Genomic DNA, 21,805 nt, shown 5'->3' on the forward strand with positions numbered 1-21,805 from the left:
ATGACCAAATATTAAACACAGCACACACCTAATGGCTCTATCACTCCCCAGGGAAGAAGCTTTATGAACAATAAAATCCCAGCAGACTTGCACTGTTTGGACTTAGAAGCCTCATTATAGGCTCACTGATCCAATACAATTTACAAGCTCAATGGACTCCACTTGAAGGAAAAGCCACCAAACACGGAATTATAAATGGAATGCCCATGGAGAAATAAGCATTTATTTGTGAAGGAAATTAGCAGAGAAGAGAAAATGGAGGGGGGGGGGGGGGGGGAGAGAAGGGAGGGGGGAGAAGAAATAAAAAAAAAAAAATAAAGATAGATGATTTGGATACCAGCAGCACATTAGAGATCCAAATCAGAGAGAAAGATGGGAATATGAATTCCACTTGCAGCGAGGAAATGCTGTTCCAGGACATGCTTACATGATCCAGCCTGGAACACACCAGACTTAGATTCCAGTTCTCACTGTGTCGCAGACCTCCTACGGGATCTGGGGCAAGTCATGGCAGCTCTTAGTAGTTTTAAAATTACAAGCCCATCTCCAGTTGACTTAAGCAAGTTTCAGATATACATTATATACTTTTGATCTCAACTTTGTCCTCATTTTAGAAGGACTTTGGGTGATGTTCTGACCAGGACAGAAATTATTTCATGAGCTATCTGAAAGCGGGAAACACAGCATATTATTTGGGAGATCTTCTTCAGCTGTGAAGCACTTGCTTCAGAGAGGCTGAAATCCTGGGATGTTTACAGGGTAGAAAATATACGAGATCCCACCAGAAACAGATGGTGAAAGAAACACACAAGGAAGGGATGGAGAGAAACAAAAGGTTCAAAAGGAAAGCAAGAGGCAGTAACAAAAACGGTCAGGGCAGATGAAGTGACAAGTCCATAAAACCAGGTCTAGACAGAGGCCGAGAGGAGTGGAAAAGTAATAAGGAAGAGTATTTTAGGTCATAAATACACAGAGGATGCTTTCATTAGGACGCAAATACTCTGAAATACTGGCATTTCCAATGATGAGCGGCAGATGGATCCAGGCAAACACAGACCCGTTTTCAAGGAGTTGTAGAGATCGCGTGTCACACATTTCTGCTCTACATGACCAGAATTGTGCCGTTTGCATAGTGAATTTATCCTCAACTTCCAGTCCCAGAGATGCTCTAGTTCATGGGAACTTTTATTCCCTTCCCCTCTCCACTACTACCAAACTCACCGATTCCAATGGCTCCTTGCAGTGCTATCTCATCTGTCCTTCTGAGACCCCTTATTACCAGCGGGCTCTGCAGCCATTTAACCTCCTCACAACACAAACTGGATCAAATTCTCCTTATTGCAGGGACAAAGCCTCAATTTAAAAGGGGACAAGGATTATTCCACACCATGTCTGAACTTTGCTCAAAACTTTGCATTGCTCAGTCAGGATTCAGCCAGCCAGCACCACCAACAATGTTTTTTATCTCAGCTAAAGCACAACTAATCTAACAAGATTGGAATTCATCCATGCTTGCTGTCCAAACTGTACTAAAGCATCATGGAAGCTTATCTGATTTATGCAGAATTGCTAAAATCCTTTGGGTCTTGTCTTCATTGGGGTTATTTTCTTAAGGCTTCCAAGCAGTAGTAGCAACAGTCAGATTTTTATTTCTTTAAATTATATAATATGTCCTTGCTCAGACTTAACCACGCTCACCTTACAGTTCTGAAACCAGAACATGTGCTAACTATCCCAGTTACAGACTTAGTGGAACTAAAGCAATTGATACCGGTTAACACTCCCACCCATTACATTTTCCCCTCTAACGTACCCAAAAAGGCAGGTGCTCCATTCAGGGGGCTCAGGTGAGGTGCTCACGAGGAAATGGCTGCAGAAGGACAGCACGTGGCGAGGAGCACACATGTACAAAAAGCCAGTGGTAATGAGTCTCCAGTTGTGTTACCTTCCTAACAAATCTGTGCTTAAAATCAGCAGTGATTTAAATTAATTTCATTTCTTTTTGGCTTAGTTTCAGAAGGAGTAACACCTTCAGCCCAGGCAGCAGCAACTCTCAGTCTGGGGGAAGAATAACTTTTTAAATTACTCCAAAACAATCTCCGATCTAACAGCAATAGTTTCCCTCATCACTACAATATTTCCACACATCAGTTTTCAGCAGATGTATCTTTACGTTATCAGTGAAAGCTAGAAAAGCACGCACTGAGTCTTGGTTTACTGTTAAGCAGAGACTACGTGAATGGCTAGAAAAATACTGAGAGAAAGGAACGGAACCCAAGACTTCCACAACTCAAACTAGTTCCTTAACCACAAGTCCATTCTTCATTTTTCTAGCACACTCAGAGAGATCTAAATGCTTCTTTTGACTCGGCAGCTTGCTGCAAAATCTGTTGTCTGTCGACATTAAAAAAAAAAAAAAAGAAAAAAGATTAAGTGACACAAACTAGTCTCCAGTTTACTCCATTTACAAGCTTTAAGTAATTGTACGCATCAAAGATTTCAAGATGCTTTGGACAGCAAACTAGTAAGGAAATTTTCTTTTGGCCTAAAAGGCCGGGGGGTTGGGGAAGGGGGGAGAAACAAATAAATTACGCCCTAACAGAACCACTTGTCAAATGGCTAGGATAGTGCACTTTAAGTTACTGACTCCCCACAAACATCCAGTCTACTAAAAAATTCATAAAGAGACAGATGGCACAACAGCAGCTCTTTGCAGGAGAGCAGGGTTTAGCAGCGAACAAAGGACTTTGACTCCCTAGGACAAGAGGAGAGATCATTGTGGGGTTTGGAGGCTTGGAAGGGGGGACTGGAGCACACGGGGAGCTGAGGGGGCCGCCTCTATCCGTGGCTCCTAGTTTCACGCCACAGCAGCAACAGATTTGAGACATTTATTCTACCTTGGCAGGCTTACAAGGAGTATGGAGAACAGAGTGGAACAAGACCAATCCAACTCTGTCATGTAGATGAAATCCTCATTGCAGTAGAAATATGAAAAATAAAACCAAAAACTCCTATTCAAGGATCTGAAACCACTTCCCACAGCTACATAACTGCTAACGCTTTGTGCTAAGGGGGAAACTGAGGCATGGAGTTACGTGACTTGTTGTTAAAGTGACAGGGCAACTCAGCATCAGTGGGGATTTGATCCAGGCCTCTCCCTTCATGCTGTTCTGCCTCTAAGCATTAGGAAATATCCTTGTGGTACCCAATGGTTTTTGGGATCAGCCTGAAAAGGAGATGGAAGGGATAAAGTCCTTTTTAGATGGCTGAGATTAGGAGGCGAAAAAAGGAGAAAAAAAAAAAAAAAACACCACCCAACAGGATAGCCAGAAGTCTGCTCTTATTTCAAGCCAGATCCCTGAAAATGAAAGCTAATCTATATGCCCTTTTGCCTTATTTAGGGAGAGGGAATTGGGGGGGAGGGGGATGGGAGTGGTACACAAGAAGACATAAAGCCCGGTCCTATTAATGTGGACATCTCACACAGAGCACTTTAACGCACAGCATGGACGCTATAGGGGCACAGTCAGAATGTTTAAGCCTGGCAACAGCTGTCTATCCTAAAGTGAGTTTTAGTGCTTGTGAAAGGTGCCAGAGAGCCAGCCTGGGAGAGCCCAGGCTCTGTTTGTCTGTACAGCAGGTAGGGCACGAACATCAGCGGGGAGGAAAGTCTCTATCCGTGCTGCCCCATTTCTGCACCCCTATGGCACAAGAATGCAATCCAGTCTCTTCTGCTTCTTTATAGAGATGCTAAGTGTGTCAGCTGTGTTCACGCTTTGGGGGTTTTTTCTTTAAAAATAATAATAATAAAAGCCTAAACGTTTACAGCATGTGTCAGCTGACCGATATTGTAGTTCACAATCTACTGACACCAGTGTGCCAAGTGCTCAGCTGGTGTGAGTGGATGTAGCGCCGCTGACCCAGCTGCAGGTCTGGCCCCATGCCTCCACCCACTGGTTACTGCATGTCTCAACCCAAGGAAATGCTCCACACAACCCCGCGGTTCACCCGATCCCCTCCATCACTACGTACAATTGCAATAAATAAATAAATAAAAGGTGGTAAGAAAACACATTAGCTCCTTTACAGGACAATTAGGAAGAGTTTAGGTTAACAGTAGGAGGAACTGAACCCAGAATCTCAGATTCTTAAAGCATCTGAGCTAAATGACCTCATTCCATCAGCTCAAAGACAGCAGAGGACTCAAGAGCCTCCCCACAATGAAACCACGCAGACAGGCAGCTACACCCAGCCCAGAGCTGATGTGCACGTTTCGCAGCGGCGTTCCAAGTAATTTCCCCTCTAGTAACAAAACAGTCTGTCCCATCCCACTTACATTGCATTGTTTAATTGAATTAAGATGTTTCATTTGAATTACACAGAAATTTCTTTTGATTCTTTATCTTTTATTAGAAGAGGGAAAAAAAGAAAAAAGCAGCAAATAAACTGTTCAACCAAGAAGTCACCCCGTTCTCCCCAGAAACCCAGAGGCTTCTATCAGATCACAGCTTTAGTAAACGAGGTAAAGCACTAAGACTAACAAGCGCACAAAATAACCTCCTCCAAAGAGCTTAAATCTTCAAGAAACACAAAGAATTAAAAAAAAATAATAATAATCATTCCCACTTGATGAATGGGAAATTTATATCCAAAACTATAGAACTCACCTAAAATGAGAAAATCTGCAGAAAAATGAGGAAATAAATTCATTTGCAGTATCCGTGACCTCTAAATCATGACAGCAAGTTTCTCTTTATTTGCATAACTGGGTAGCAAAGTAAGTAATTATAATATAGGCGTGACAAAATACAGCTTTCATTTGGGAAGTATCATCTTCAAAAGAACAAACTTCCACCCTTCCATCTGAAAGCCACCCCAAACCCATCCGCTTCATACCCCTCTCTATGATTTCAACAAAGAAGGAAATGTTAGCACGCAAAGTTCACACTCTCATTTCCAGGAACTACAAGGAACCTTAAGAACCACTGTGCTCCAGTGGAGTTCCCTCTCTTCCTGCTTTCTGACACCTGAAGTAGCACCATCGCAGGATTGGAGCTGTGTCACAGGTGTTAAAACAGAGGGAGCATTCTGAAGTCAGATTCTGACCTGAGTTACACTGGAATTTTGACTCAGAACATTGCAGCAACCTAAATACTCCAATGCCTAATACTCCAACACTGCAGATCTTTTTCAGTGGGAGAGGGCACACAGTAGATTTCAGCTAAGAAGCTCCATTTCATATAGAAAAGTGCTAGTTTCCAAGAGTGAACGGAAAAATAACTGCAAGGTCCTTAGGATCTAAATCTAGTCCCCAGAGCAAAGGTCACAGCAGAAATGTTTTATTCAGCATAAGAACTTTTGGACTTCATTCAAGGAGAAGAAAAAACCCAACAACAACAACATGGCTGACATTTTTTTCCCACTGAACTATTTCTTCCTTTTTAAACAGAGATACAAGTTTCCATGATTCGGCAAACACCAATGAATTGTGCCTCCCTACAGCAATAAACAGGTAAACCAACACAACAGGCTGAGTATGAGTCTCTGGCAGCATAAAAAGCAAGGAAGCAGGGAGAGAAACAAATAAAGGGGAGCACACTGTACTGCTGATGGAGTTATGTTCATTTGCAGCGACTTACAATGTAGTCCCTGAACTTAGCTAAATTTGGTGCGTGTTTAGTTCAGTGCAACACTGGATGGCAGGTTATAACCTCAACTGATTTGAATTCAGCCTGGAGAAAAGGAGGCTGAGGGGAGACCTTCTCGCTCTCTACAGCTCCCTGAAAGGAAGGTGTAGCCAGGGGGGCTCAGTCTCTTCTCCCAAGGAACAGGCCATGGGACAAGAGGGAACAGCCTCAAGTTGCCCCAGAGGAGGTTCAGATTGGATATTTGGAAAAATGTTTACACTGAAAGGGTTATTAAGCCTTGGAATGGGCTGCCCAGGGCAGTGGTTGAGGCACCATCCCTGGAGGGATTTAAAAGCCGGGTTGACATAGAGCTTAGAGACATGGTTCAGTGATGGTTTTTATCAGTTAGGTTGATGGTTGGACTCGATGATCTTAAAGGTCCCTTCCAACCCCGACAATTCTATGATTCTATGAAAGCTTCATTGTCTTGTGAGGTTTGTAGGATGCATCTATAGCATGGTCAGAAGCCTGCAATCACAGCACAGCCAGGCATACCAGATGTAGCCAGTTAGCTCAGGCAAAAAAGAAAAACAATAAACAAAGTTGTGGTAGCCCAGGCATCGGTGTCTCTCTCTATCCAGTAGCAATGCCTCTCCTTGCTTCTTCACCAGCCTTAGAGGAACCCAAAGTATTTTATTTAACTTGTGCCCGCTCGTGATAGGAGTATACCTCTGAATACCATATAGGGTTTACTTCATCTTGGACTCTAAACCCCTCTTCTTTGCAGCTCCTTCGCTGTTGAGGGCACCTGCTCACCATGCACGGGCTGCTTGTACAGTAGAGCAGCTTAGAGATTAGTAACGTGGTGCCTTCCCAGATCCTTTCTATTTGAGTAGACCTTTGTGGGAGCTGCAAATCGAACACAGAACCGCTAGACCCAAGACATACACAGCTCAACCTAAAACTGGGTTCCATCTGTTTTCACACCTTCTGATAGTCACCTACTGCAGCTTTTCTATGGGCTTTTCTATGCTGTACAATCAAACCATGTTTTAAGTAGGTTCCCACACACACAGCTGGAATTACAACGCAGATGGCACCTCCCGAGTGCCAGCCACAATTTTCTCACACGCCCTTGCAGCAGGAGCAGTAGATATTACTTAACCTCAAGGGAGGCTCAAAGGGAGAACCAGCATCTTCAGACAATCAAGTTCTTCTCTGGCCTCCATTTTCCTTCTATTCTAAATGGAAAGCTCTAGCCCCGTTTCACTTCACGTACACTGTTTAGACATGGCTCTGCTTAACACAAATGTATTTTTGTAATCCCTTCTCTCTCCATTTTACATTTGTTTTTCACTTCTTTAGAGACATGCTAGAATGTAACAGCTGCATGGATACATGATGAATTTTTACATTTCTCTATCTTTTCAAACAATTAGTTTTAAAGAAAACTTGTGGTTCATTTTAAACTAAGAAAAAACCCACCATGAAGCCAACACTGAACTGAAAAATCTTTCCATAGTTACTGGCCTGCGTGATTGCAGATGGTTGCAAGCTGCATTTCAGAAATTATATTCTGCCTGCTACCAAGTTCTTCTAAGCCATATAAAGACCCCCTAAATAAACGAGAACACTGCTGCCCAGATTCCCGAACTAGTTCAGAACACGCATGACTCTCCAGCAGAGTTTTCTGCTTGGTTGAAAGACAGAAAGATTATCCCCACTGAACGTAGCTTGGGAGAGCAGACTGCTCCATTAAACTCTAAAGTAGCTGTACTTACTGCTGTGGAAATGTCTGAGGACGACAGACCAGACAATGAATTCCTCTGTGCACAGACATGTACAGCATAACTTTGGTATTATATTTGCATTACACGTGTTGTTGAAGATCTAGTACACAGGATTATCCCTCACTCCTGAAACTGTGTTTGACTGGGTAAAACGGTAGAGTAGAAATAACTGTACAGAAGAGGGAGTCATTTGCTAGTGCTGCACTACTGATTAGCACTAGAACAAGAAAAAAGATTTAGCTTTGAGTTTAGCTTCTATTCACCACTGTTCACTAAACCATGCCACCTCCAGACAGCAGTGCAGATTTGTAATAATTTCTTTCCTCTGTGGCCTAAACCTGATTTAGTGGTGGCCTTTAAAACCAAGTGAAAACAGCTTTATCGGGCTGTACCCCTTATTTCTCTCCTCTACCTTATTATTGCCCCTCCTGAACTCCAGATTTCACTTGCAATTTTGAGACACGCACACACAGAGATGAAAGGCAAGAGCTGACACTCAGCAAGAGACTGGCAGGCTGAACCCAGAGGATGCCTCCACACAAACAGAATGTCTATTGCTGTTAGCAGAGGAGTTGCCAATAAAAGTTCTAGGCTTAGAGCAAGTTAGGAGAGGTTAGGACTCATTTATCATAGAGATGACTTTTATATCTGATGCACATTTTATACAGTTGTTAAAAAGTATAAACCTGTTCTTTCTAATAGTTTCACTTCCATTGCATTTCACATCAAGATCTCAAATCCCCACAGAAAGCATCAGAACGTTCTCATTTTGCATGAGAACGGAGAGCTGGCTCAAGATGACAAATTCAGTTACTGATAGGAATTACCCCCTTCCTGGTCTTAACTCACAGGCTAATCCACTGCCTTACATCACGCTGCTTTGCCAGGCAAGTTTCAGAAAATTCAGACTTCAGATTGGAAAGGTCCCAAATGCAGATTCATAACAAACATCAACACAGCCAAAAATAAGCTAGAAATTTCATAGAAAAGGTCAAGATGGCATATCTAGGATTTCTGCTTCTAGTCAGGAAACTGCCCCCCCACCCCCAAAAAAAAAAAAAAAAAAAAAGCCTTGTTTGCTGGAATTTCCAACTTTGGCCCCAACCACAACTTTTAAGTACAAAATTAAAAGGGAAAACCATGGGGTAAAGGGACTGGAAGAGCCCCATCACATCAACAAAGTTCCAAAATTACTTAGATCGATTCTGGAGTGAAAAAATTTAAGGAAATAATTGTAGATCTTTATTCAAACCAGCTTGTGCATTCTGAATGCCAAAAAAAAAAATTCACAAGAAATACTATGAGAAATAATACTTATCAAAATGTAGATAGAACATGCCAGACACATACAGACATAAAAACTGAATGCACAATCAATCCACTTCAGCGTCAGCTCTCCACTGGCCCCTTGTACCAGCTGCTTCAGGAAAAGAAACTCTTTAAACAGTTACTACAGAATAATCTGGGGGGGAAAGTGTTTCTTCCTGATTTTTCCTTGTTTAGTGTTCTCCTTCTGGAGATCCTGGTTGTGTACTTCTTCTTGAAACAGTTCTGTCTTCTTATTTTTCCTTTTCAAACCTTGCTGAACTCCAGACCTCAAACACCACCTGGAGTCAGTGAGTTCCACAGGCTACTTTTCTAAGCCTTCACAAATACTCACAATTTTTAATGTGCCAGTTCATGATTTAACAAATGGCTACTCTCCCCGTTTGTGTTATTTACCTAGAAACTGACAAGAACCACCTAGACCTGGATCTGAAACTGAGTAATATATGAAGCTGCTGTTCTACCTAAAATTGCTCACAATCCCTAAACTCAGTTTTAGTCCTTTTATATTGTACTTCTGTCTTTGCCCTTTCCTTACTCCCCACATTTCTACAAAAATATTCTCATTTTGCTAAAGAATATTATTAAAGCTGCCGGGTTGCTCAAAGTCTTATCTGTCTCAGTAACCCAGTTGCATCATATCCCTGGTAAATAGAAAATATTCCAGATGCACACATGGAATATTTGGTCACAATGAAAATGATACACAGAGAACTTAATTTAAAAAATAAACATCAACAATTTTGTCAAGGTAAGCCCGGATGGACTAAAGCTAACCACTTTATCTGGCATTTTTCTGAAGAATCACAAAGCAGACCTCCCCGAGTGGCAGACGCTGACAGATAACCATCAAGAAAGAACTCAGCCACCTCAAAGCACACACAATTTGGAGTTTCTTTTGTGGGAAAATGTGGATTTGTTTCCTACCTGTCAATGATCACGGGGTCAGATGGAGTCTCGTTTCTGTTGCCGCAACTTTTCTTCTCACAGCACCGACTAGAGAGAAAGAAAACCAAAATTAAAGAATTACTGTGATGGTTGACAGCAAAGCAACCAGCTGAAAGTCTTGTCTGCAAACCTTCAGGACTCAATCTATGTCTAGAAGAGCAACTGAGAAAATTCTGGCTGGGCTTTCCAGAAGGGAGAAGAACTATGGGAACTGGATGCCCAAATCCTGCTTGATTCCAGCGGGAGTTTGGCACTGGGCTCCCCATAGTCTTTTTTGAAATTTCCAACCAAAAAACAACAGTGATATGGTCACACTTTAGAGTAAGGCATTATTTAGAAAGGCTTAATAAATGATTAACAGATATCATAATGGCATTACAGGCATGAGTATCATGTGTTACATATGGTTAAAAGTCTATCAAAAGAAAGTGTTAGAACTTACTATAAGCAACCTACTGATTTGCTATATTTTAATAACCGATTGTTGACTATTAAATATCTAGTAACCCCTAAGTTTCATGTACCCAGAGAAAACCTTGACACTATAGTAGCACCAATGAAATAACCAGAAACCGAACATACTTAGATTCTACTAAAGATCTGAAGAGGTATTTTTCAGGTTGGCATTTCGTCTGTAAATCCCTTTGCAATTGTTTCAGTGACGATAAGCCCTTAAGATTAAGCGTGTATTAATACATGTTTTATGCTGTATGGACCCCGATATGACTGTACAGAAATGGGAACTCTCTCTTACTAAATAACTATATTTATCTGACTTGATAAGAAAATGCAAGATAATGCTGTCGCCCCCAGGAGCTTGCAGTAAGGTACGTATCACAGAATGATCTCCGTGTTATGTCCACATCTATGTGTGTGCACACATATATGCACAGACGATTGTATATGTATATATGTGTATGCACACATGCACAAACGTGTACGTATATACACAGATATATCAGGAGATGGCACAGAAGAACACAACCTACATTCAGGAACTATTAGATGTTCTTCACTCCCAGTGAATTACACTTTATTCATGAAAGAAGAACAGAACCATGACATTTCCTTTTCCCATTTTTAATAATAATAAAACAAACAAACAAACAAAAAATAAATCAAGAGACAGGTAGTTATTTGATTTTCACAGATAAACCCATTGATGTGGGTGATGCTCCTTGTAACACCAGCTCAGTACCAAAAGTTTAATAGATTTTTAAAACAGTCCTTGCTCTGAAATTCTCAGTGTTAATAATCTGTAGCAAGATAGAAGGCTGTTAAAAGATTTAAGCTGTCTTGATGCTCAGGTAGTTTGTTCCAACCAAATCTAACATGGGTGGGGGAAGACAGAGGCACCCAAAGCTTTAAGTAGGCTGTATCCTAAGTCCCCTGTGCCTCACTAGTCACCAGATCAGATTCTGTCTTCAGTGACACAAATGCCTTTCCAAATTATGGTTTTCCCATTCTGCTGAGATTGTTCAAATTTACACCAATGGAATCAAGAAATTATTTCAGCGGTATAATAGGCACCAAATACATTTGCAAAATTCTCAAGTCAATCTGAATCCCACATTTTTCCAACTTGGGAGTGCAATTCCAAGCAGAGGAACTGTCAAAAAAAAAAGGCAAAACAAAAAAAGCTTGAATTCACTGAAGGCAGTACAAAATACTGAAAACTAGCTTTTTTTCTTGAAACGCCTAATATTAAATTATTAATACCCAAAACAAGCATTTAGACAAAAAAATCTCTCTCAGATATGAAAAAATTAATTTTCTCCTTAAGTTACAGTGTGTGCCAGGAAGTTACCGTTTGCAAGTTGAAATTGCCTTGCAAGATGAGATACAACTAGCAGATCTATTTGAATAGCAGCTCTAACTGTTTCAACATTTCTACATTCCCTTTGCCTCAAACCTGCACTTATTCATCGATGCTAGTCCTTTTAAAATAAAAGGATACACTAAATATTTAAAAATCCCTGGGGCAGACCCTCTAGCTGCTGTAAATTGTCATAGCTCCATCGACTTCAGTGAAGCTATGGTAATTCACACTAGCTAAGAATATCCCTACTCCTTCCTTCCCCCAACTTTGTTTTACGTGCATCTTTTATACGTTTCACTGCCTAATGATTGTTTATAAAGAATTGCGGGGTTTTTGTACTAAAAGCCAAGATGTGAGGTATTTTCTAATGGAAAAAAATAAACCCCCCAAAAGAAGAAAACCCTCACTCAAAAGAATATAAATTTGGCGTGTACTTCTGACATGTCCAATATAACAATGTATTGGAAATAACAGCAGGAATAAAGGCCTTGCTGGTTTACATTCTGCAATGATAAGAAAACAAAAGAAACTCAATTTTTAACATATTTTTGTAGTGTTTTGTTGTTTGGGTTTGGTTTGTGGGTTCTTTTACAGCTAGCTGAAACAACAGTCATTTCCTCTCTCTGCAGTAATACTAAATGAGATATCCTTTAGTCGTGTAACTTATGCAGATGGTCATGAAAAAATATTCCTGATTGCATGACACCACAGTAAGGTTCAAGCAGAAGCCACCAGCGGTACCTCCACCACATCTCCTCAGCTCATACACTCTTCCCAGAGAGGTTGCCATTTCTTGCCATAGCGCTTTAGAAAGAATTATACAAGATTAGAGTACAACGTGGGCAAGTTCCGAAATAAGCGCATCTTCTTTTATTTCAGTTTGCACAATTATCACACTTAGGAACTTCAGCTTTGTAATACTTAAAAATTTTCCTTCTAAAACTGTGGCTTACAGCTAAAGTTCTCCAAATATTTTACAAATATCTGCATTCTTATCACGCTCGGGTAACAGATTTTTGTTAGGGTGCTAGATGTTTTTCCCTTTGACCATAATACTTCTTGAGCCCAAACATATATGAAAAAAATTATTGATTAGGGAAAACAGTCACTCACTTCCAGTGAATGACTACTTGACACGTAAATCAGAGTGCTTTTAAAGACTGAGGGTGCTTCAGCCCAGCATTTTAGCAAAAGTACCTCTCAAATCTTTAAATCCCCGTTTCCAAGTATTTCATCACAGTATCCAAGCACTAACATTTCCACTGGGTTTGTTTTACAAGTGCTGTCTGTAACAGAATTGACTTGTTCCAATTTAAGTCAATGGCAAAAATCCCAAACTCTGGCGGTCCAGGATCAAGCCTACAATACTCTCTTGAAGCAAATCATTGGCTTGACTTCACCAGTATTTACACTTCTGCTACAATGTTGAGCTAGGAACATACCTCTAGAGATGGTCATTTGCTTAAAACAAGAATATCAAGGTCTAACACCTCTATTTTCTACACCTTTTCTTATTATACTTTCCCCTCTAACTAGATCTACATGTGAAAAATAATGGTTTACATTATGAACAGTCCTGAAAAAAACCTAAAAACAAACACAGAAACCAAAAAGCTACCACAGACAACACCAAATGTACAAACTGAATACTCCAGAAGGCTCATGTCAAAGGCAAACTCGCATCCTTGCCCTCCTCACACTTGACTAAAATGGTTTTAAAATTCAGCCCTCAACTTCCCTCCCCTCACCCCTCCCCACAAAAAAAAAAAAAAATCTGTCTCTAATTTCAAACTCAAATAAGCTCACAGCATGGTGGCCTTTGTTTTGTTTTCTTCTCCCCAACTCCTCCCTGCAATTGCATAACAAAAGTGTCTAAATTCACACCATCTGGCCGATAAAGACACAGGCCCCAGTGGCCGCCTGGCCCAGCTGATTAGAGCTCCTGTCTAGTCTGAGCCTTGTGGCGAAAGTCACAGCTGTGGGGCTTGCTCGCACTCAATACAACTCTGTTATTAGCCAGCTGTAGGCCCTGAGACTACTTCTGTTCAAATTATAATACCTTTTAACCCTCTGAGCATTGAGGGCATAGTGGGTTGCTGGCAGCAGCATAACAACTAGTTTCCTCTTAGTCGATAATTGGAAGAAAAAGAAGAAGAGAAAAAAGTTATTCCAGGAGAGGAGGCTGTTTACCTTGATTTCCAACCATTGGGGGGAAAGGCTGTGTATTTAAGATAGACCCTCCTAATAGGAACAGTTCCCATTAGGCTGGAATAACCCAAATGAAAAATTTCAGGTCTGCAAATAAATAAATATAGAGCCTCTCACTGAAAGCACTAATTATTGGGAGTTGAGAGTTTAACTTTCAATTGCTATGACAGATTGTTGTAGCCGTATCAATATTTAGACAACTTTCCTGCTAAGAACGCATCTGTCACTGTCTGAGTGGAAGAGGCAGAGTTTCGGATGCACTCGTCTCTATACAGCAAAAATATCTGCGTGGGTGATTACATATGGAAAATACCCCAAAAAAAAAGCCCACCTGCAACTAGCAAGGCTTGGAAGAAGAGGAGCAGAAAGACAGGCAGACCCTTTCTTTTTAAAAACAGTAGGCATCAATTTGGACAGCAGAGTGGGTACAGTGCATTAAATTTTTATACACTGTTACTAATGCAAACTAAACTAGGGCCTTTAAAAATTGATGCTGCCACTTAAGCAGCACACAATGAGGAAGATTTGATTATTGTACTTAAAAGAAATAAAATAAAATGTCAAGTTTAACTAGAGTTGGATCCATTCCCTTGGCATTATTCAAAGTGATATGTGTAATGCCTCTTCAGAATACGCAGCATCCTGTTCAGAGACACTTTAGGAAAACACGACATTTAAAATCAAATGTCTTGATTAGGTTACAGAGCGCTTTTGATTTCGCTCACTAATCTGTGTTTTACATGGAAAGGACATCCTCGAGTTGTAATTCTTCCTTGGCTAATCTATCAAGCAGGAAAGTTCAGTATAATCGCAATAATGGTTTACATTTGTAGAACACTACCTTAAATCAAGCACAGAATGTGTTTATAGGCATCAGTGGAGGCCAGGTATATAAAAGCTGGAACAAGAGCTTTCGATACTATAAAGGCATGGAGAGGAAGCAGGGGAAAAAGCCAAAATAATTGTATTTTAAAGAATAATGGGAAGGTGCTGATGTTTGCTGAAATATCTTAACTTCTAAAATAGAACTGCAGTCTGTACAGACAGAGTGGAGAAAGATGAAGTATGATAACTGCTATTTTGTTATCACAAACCAGGACCCAACTGCACAGCAATTCAAAGATTTTTTTTCTTCTCTAATGTTCACCCAGTTACAGTGAAGACTTTCAACAATATTGATAGCGTATATATTTAAATACGCATGCAAGTTCTAGATGTGCCTGAAAGTAACGTATATACCCTTCATCTTTGCTACTGCATCTACAGGTCCTTGCTCGGAAAGCGCACCACCATATGCATCGCTCACACATGATACACGCTGTGTTTGTGCATACATATGTGACTGTGGGTCCCAACTAGCAGTGCTCATTTTCTTAATTAATGAGAGCAAAGCACAGCAGATAGACATTGTACGTTTACTTGATTCTTATTATATCTAAAAAGTAATGGAATAGTTGACATAATTGTTAAATACTGAAACCGACACCTTCCCTTGACAAAAACCGAGACTTTCCCTTGTCCAAAGTCTGCTCTTACTACTATATCAACTTAAAAGGCTAGTTAAAAAAAAATATTTAAAAAAATCAAGCAGCAAACTGCAACATTAAAAGAAGCGGCATTCAGCTTAACCCCCTCCCACTAATAAAATAAATCACAAACTGTGTTTAATAAAGGTCAAGATTGGTTTTGCCTTTCATTTTCTGAAAGAACATTCTATGCACAATTTAACACATTTTAATATAAGAACATTGACTGTTTGCATTGTTATATGTATTGAAAAAAAATTTAATTACATGAGAACAGGAAAAGTAATAAGTTACCATGGAAGCACGATGTACATACATAAGGTACATGTAACTTCAGACTTATACAAATGTTATTAAAAACATCCTCAACTCATTTTATCCTCTAATTTATAACTTTACATGCTAAAAAGTGTCTTTTTAATTAAAAGGTAGAAGTCTCCTAAATATTGCTTACATTGTATAGAAAAAAAGGATTTGTGGTTTGGTTTGAGGGGTTTCTTTTTTGGTTGGGGTCGAACCAAGCACAATTAAAGAACATTAATGAGGATAATTTAATTCAGAAAATTAAAATATTTCACCAGAGAAAATTCCATGAAGAATGCCTTTTAGTTTCCAGGTAAAAATCTGTAAGTTAAACTGCTCATTCTCAAAAGGTGAAGAGGAATTTTGTGAGAAATAAGCATATGAAAAGTCTCGATTTAAACACAAAGGCCTAGTTTAAACAAAAATAGCGCAGCTCAGACTGTGGACCTGGGGCTGCTAAATCTCTTGCAGTAAAAAAAACAAAAACCAACAACAACCAAAACCGCCAAATATCTGTACTGACCCCAAATCCAATATTATCCACAAGTTAAAAGTCTTCCTACACAAAGAATCTGAGTCAAGCACAAAACAAACAAACAAAATAATCAAACTCTTTGTACCGACAGCTTCACTGGAAAGGCCATTTTGGCGTCTATGGAAACAAACTTAACAAATGATACACGTTAATAAAGTCATCTTACCTGCACATGACTTCATGGGTAAGCAAAACTCTGCACATTTCAGGGTTCTTGTTCTGTCCTTCATAGGTTATGGGCTACAAAAATTAAGAAAAGGGGTAAGCCAGTAGCGTCAGGGGGTTACTTATGTGTCATAATATTCAGATCTGAGGTGAAGGCTTTTTACCATTGCTCACTATCCCTTGGAAATAAATACCTTCCCCCAAAGCCTTTCTGAGCAGGGAAAGCAGCTTATACATAAATATTGATAGAAAGTGAATAAAAAGCTAGAATCCATATAGGGGAAAAAAAAGAGCGTTACTTTTCAATTGCTCCCTAAAAAATAAGGTCTATAATATAGATGAACAAGAGACAAAAATGAATCAGAGAAGAAAAAACATGCAGGGCAATGTTAAGAAAAAAGGAAAGATGAGGCAGGACAGGATAGCACGGCACATATTAGCTATGCTCACCTGCTTAGTGACTGAATCGATGAGTCTAACGTACAGATCCTGTTCAGTCCTGACACCTAGAGCGAGGGAGAAGAGTAATAAATTATGCTGTTACATCCATCTTTCCCTAAACATCAGAACAAAACCATTTAGTTTCATCTAGTGCCTTATTAAACACCCTCAGAAAGACCATTTAGTTTTGTTTCCTCTAGTGTTTCTCAAGCCCATCCACACCAGGTAAACTGCAGAGCCCATCCCTACACTGAAGGGGCATCATGCAAGGGAATTTCTGTTTATTTTTGAAATCATAGTGACAGCACCTACAAACCTTGTCTCACTGTACAACCTACAGAAGGTGACTGGAAAGAGGGCTCACCATTGCTATAAAGGAGCTGGAGTTTATAATGCGTGCCGTTGTTCGTCTTTTCATTGCCTTGCTCCTGGAAAGAGAAAATTAAAAAAAAAAAAAAAATCTTCCAGAACTTACACTTGGCACATTTAAAATGCAAAAGCTGATAATCATGATGGAAGTGACAACAAAGTTCATTAAAATTCTGAGAGGTGAATCCACTGATTGGGATATATTAACCTTCCGAATGACCCAGGACAAACTACAAAATACTGCTGACATCTTTTCCTGTAGGAGTTCAAGAACTTCTTTTCCTCTCTTATTTGCTATTGTGCTCTCAACTTTTTCAAGGCAATACACTGAGACGAATTTGCACATTTCGAGACAGTTAATATAAAGCAGATTGATAGCAGCAAAGCTCAGTGAGTTGTGGTTTTAATGTGTTCATCACTTTGCAATAGTCTTATTTTGAGTCATTATTGATATGTACTTCCTGAAGGCTGAGTTACAGGGATGGTTCTTGCATGCTTTTTACTGTAATTTCCTGGAAGATAATTATTTATGAGCATCCTTCATAATTAAAAATTCTTGTCCATAACTATGAAAATAATTGTGAAAACAATGTGAAGGTCAACACATGGATCTAAAATCCAAAAGCAAATGATTTTCAAGTCCTGCCTTTGACTTTGGAGTCTTAAAACCACATATAATCAAGCTCAACAGATAATATGATATATTACAGGTAAGATTCCACTTCTGTAAGGGTACTAGTAAAACTTGGCCGATCTGGTAGGTACCAAAAAAAAACCAGAGGCACATTTGTCCCCCATGAATTTTTTTATTCTGTTTAGTATAGAACTCCCGATACAGCAGAGGCTTGCAAGCCTTTTTTAACTACAGCAGCACACAGAGGGCAACAGCTCTACCAAAGCACCTGAACCCTTGACCAAGAGCTGATTGTATTTTGTTAGGGACAACAGGTATTAAAAGTTAGCAGCTCAGCGGGGGAGAAGAAAAGATCAAATTTGGAGAGGAAAAGAGGAAGAAGAAAGATAACAAGCCTTACTTTATCATTTTCTACAAAGTCCACAAAAGCTGTCCTCTCTATTTCCACGGGCTGCCCCTGTCTGTCGTAGAGAGCCAGAACAAAGTGAAAGAAATTGGATTTCCTCAAGTTGGAGGGTGGCTGCTTTTCAAAGTGAGCTCTGGACAAAGCTACTCCGCTGTGGAGGAAACATAGGGGATAGGGTGTGGGGGGAGAGACAAAGACATTACCAGGTTGTGCAGTAGTAACAGCAAAACAACAACAGAAAAGGCAGAACATATTCAGAGAGAAGCCGGGAATCATCCACCTTCTGCGAGTGCCACACGAGGCTACGAACTTGTCACTTGTCATCACGGATGCCGAGCCTGGCGCTCTCCCCCCGCCGCGGGCAGGCACGGCGGCTCCGCTCCCAAAGCGGGACGGCGGGGAGGGCTGGCGGCGGCGGCAGAGCCCGGAGCCGGGGCAGAGGGGAGATGCCCGAGTTTCGGAGCTGTCAAATAACGCTCGTTTCGACTTGGCCCCGATATCTTTATAGCTACGCTCTGAGGACAGGAATAATTTACAGAGCCCGAATCTTAGGAGATCGGTTATTGCTAAATGGGCTGTTTTACTTCCTCCTCTACCTATTTTCTTCTTGCCTGTCACACTCATTTCTGGAATGCAACACATCAGAGAGTCTGGAAGTGCTATCTGTACATCCCAGCATCGTTCACTTTTCCTGTAGGAGAAGACAAGCGACCTTAAAACATTTCTTACAATCGGACTGTCAACTTGAGGGCACCTACGTTTTAGGTAAAAGACAACTGGTTTCAAGGAAAGTATCCGCTTTCCTCAACGGCGAAGTTTGTCAATGTAGCCTTTAGTCACTGACCTATTTGAACCGATACCCGCATCTTCAATTTCTGATTTAAATTGAAAGAATTTGGACTCAAGTTAATTAGCCTTTGCCCAAATCTTATCTCTGACTGCAGAAAACGCAGTGACGTTTCCCACACGCTTCCTGGCTTGGAAGGATTCAAACGCTTTTGTGTATCCTTAACATCCCTAACTGCAGCTACATTTCTTAGTGAAATTAGTTGTAGCTCCCTCTCCCTAATGCCGATTTCTGCCTACTGCAGAGAAAATAGGTGCACATGAGCACTTCCATATTACTTAATAGAGAGATTAAGTCTATCTGCCAGACGAGTTAGGAGTCAGAACAGCTTCGGTTTTCAGTCCCCAAAATAGCTCCACTGCATTGGCAAAAGTATTTGACTCTTTCGGAGAACTACAGATGTTTCCCTGTGTTTTCCATTGCCAAATAGGTACAGTGTGAACTCACCACATCCGCCACAACTGCACCTAGTTTGGGGCTTCCTCCCATTCTGCATGTAAGGACTCGGATTTCTTGGTTTGTTACGAATCTCTGAAAAAAACTGGCGATGTCACCACCCAGGACAATGCGACTGCATCTCCACCGCTCCCGCGAATTAGAGGCGTCTTAGGAGCCGTTTCCTTTTACTTTCGGTTTCCTCAGGAATAAACCCCTTCTCCTCCCCCCCTCCTCGTATTTATTAAACTGTCTATCGACATTCATAAAACTCTGATAACTCCTCCCATAGTGCTTGGAAAACCTTGCTCACGGATCAGGCCGTGGGTGGGGGCATGGATGAACTTAATTCTATAATGTCCCTGTTTCATTTGAAGTCCCATCTGCTGTTACATGCCTTTCACCTTGTCTCTCTATTAAATAAAATCCAACTTATTCCCGGGACCTGTTTAGCCTTCCTCTTCCCCGATGCTACAACTTTTTTATTTTTTATTTTTTTAAAAAAAAAGGTATGCAGAGAGCGAGGAGAAAAAAAAATATATATATTTTACCTAAAAGGGTTTTCATCATCTTAAGCCTAAGGGGAACAGACTGGAATAACGGTCCTGTGCCGACTTGGCGGGGAAGAGAAAAGGGAGGGGAAGCTATCCCGCCCAAACAAGTGAAAAACAAACAGACAAGCCCCCAGTTCGGCGTGTTCACTGGCATTTCAGGTCAGCAGAGATCCCCCGTACAGGTGCTACACGCAAGCAGGCGTGAGCCGTGAAGGCGGGCAGCGCAGGAACCGGCGGCTCCGAGCGGCCGCGGGGCTCCGCCGCGGCGCTCCCAGCTGCCGGCACCGCTTCCCTTCCCGCAAACTCCCCTTCGCGCTCCGAACCCCGCTCCGCTCGCCGCTTGCCCGGTTTAGGCAGCTAGCAGCCTTGAATCCGCGGGTTAAGATTTCGCTAACGCCTACGGTAGCTACAGAGTCACTTGAATTAAGTAAAACAAGATGGGCCGGGGGTGGGGGGGCAGGGGCGGGGGAAAAGATCTACATTTAAGTTAATTCTAACTTGGTCCGCTCCTGTTCGGCTGTCTGACTCGGAGAGCGGGAAGGAGTAGTCGGTATCGCTAGGTACAACCTGAATCCCCCCCTTTCCCCTCTTGTGCAGAAAAAGAAAGAATGATCCGATCTCTCTGTCATCTGATCCCCGCACTGGATTTTAAGACTCTGGACACTCTCCGGTTTTGGAGCGCTTCTCCCTAGCTCTAGCTGTGCTGTCTTGAATTTTCACTGACTAGAGGACACCGGGAGGAGGGAGGGGGAAAGGAGAAAATGAATTTAATATCAAATGCAAACAACAACAGGAAGTAAAGAAAGGTCTTGCTGGGGAAAAAAAAAAGGGGGGGGGGGCAACAAAAAACCAGCGGGGGAAAAGTGGGGGAGAAATAGTCACGGTTACCTTTGTGCTGCTACGTTTGCATCCACAACCCCAACGTTTCTGACCCAGGACCTGACGGAATCCATTTCAGAACCTAGAGATTTATCTTTCAGAATTGGTCCTCTTCCTAAAGTATCTTGAATCCCAAACATTTAAAAAGTCTATTCCAACTAGCAACAGTTTCCTTTTGGGGGATAAGGGAGGAGAAAAGAAAAAAAGAAAAAAAGACGAAGCCTTTGAAATGGACACACACAAATCCCAGGAAAGTGGAGAAGTTCAGCTTTAAAACCAACTTCTTCTGCTTTTAAATGCTACGTGTTTTTAATGCCTTCAAATAGGGAAGAAAAGTTTTTCCTCTTGCAAAGTAAAAGTTATGCTGATTCAGTCTTGCCTGGTATCATCATCCTTCAAACGCAGGAGAGGAAACTGCATCCAGAAACTGATCGCTGTTAACAAGGATCACCTGTTTCTCAACAGACACGGGGAGAAGGATTGATCGCTGCCTAATCCAGGAAGAAAGAGGGAAAAAAAAAAAAAAGCGGGATAAATTGTAAAAGAAAGGAAGAAATGGAGCTAAAGAGAGTCTGATTACACACTACGGCCGGGAAGCGCCGATCCTTCCCAAAGTGGTCACCATGAATGGGTTACAGCAGTGGGAGCTCACACAGCGGGTAGGGGGAGGAGCCTGCTCCCAAATAAGGGCTTACATTTGCATAGCCTCCCCCGATTGGAGGGTTGCGGGCAGCCCCGCACTCGCCTGGGCTCCCGGCTCCCCGCAGTCCTCCCCCCCGCCCCGGGGCGGGGGCGGCGCGGCCGGAGCCGGCGGGGAGCGGGGACGGACCCACCGGCCCCGGGCGCTGGAGCCCCGCGGCAGCGGGACAACTTGTAACTGAATGTCATTGCCCGGCCGCCCCACGCCGAACGGTCCCGCCACTGTGCTAAAAGCAGCGACCTCTGTAAATTTGTTCCATGCTGTCACAATAAAGCAATCGCACAGGTAGTTGG

The 21,805-nt window shown here is 41.5% G+C and overlaps 1 protein-coding gene across 9 annotated transcripts in view; it reads right to left on the reverse strand.

The window, feature by feature from the left end:
• Window positions 1-21,428, reverse strand: part of EBF2 (EBF transcription factor 2) — a 146,504-nt gene extending 125,076 nt beyond the window's left edge. For 7 of the 9 annotated variants that reach the window (XM_074164214.1, XM_074164212.1, XM_074164211.1 and 4 more), the window contains exons 1-6: window positions 20,822-20,952; window positions 18,092-18,248; window positions 17,053-17,116; window positions 16,698-16,753; window positions 16,249-16,322; window positions 9,671-9,739 (exon numbers count right to left, since the gene is read on the reverse strand). In XM_074164214.1, coding sequence (XP_074020315.1) covers window positions 9,671-9,739; window positions 16,249-16,322; window positions 16,698-16,753; window positions 17,053-17,116; window positions 18,092-18,248; window positions 20,822-20,952 — 551 coding nt within the window. Of the gene's footprint in view, window positions 1-9,670; window positions 9,740-16,248; window positions 16,323-16,697; window positions 16,754-17,052; window positions 17,117-18,091; window positions 18,249-20,821 lie in introns of all 9 variants that reach the window. The other 2 variants (XM_074164216.1, XM_074164217.1) reach the window with 2 other exon arrangements.
• Between the last annotated feature and the right edge of the window lie 377 nt (window positions 21,429-21,805).

This window comes from Numenius arquata, chromosome 26 (genome assembly GCF_964106895.1).
Source record: "Numenius arquata chromosome 26, bNumArq3.hap1.1, whole genome shotgun sequence".
In the NCBI taxonomy this organism is placed as follows: Eukaryota; Metazoa; Chordata; class Aves; order Charadriiformes; family Scolopacidae; genus Numenius; species Numenius arquata.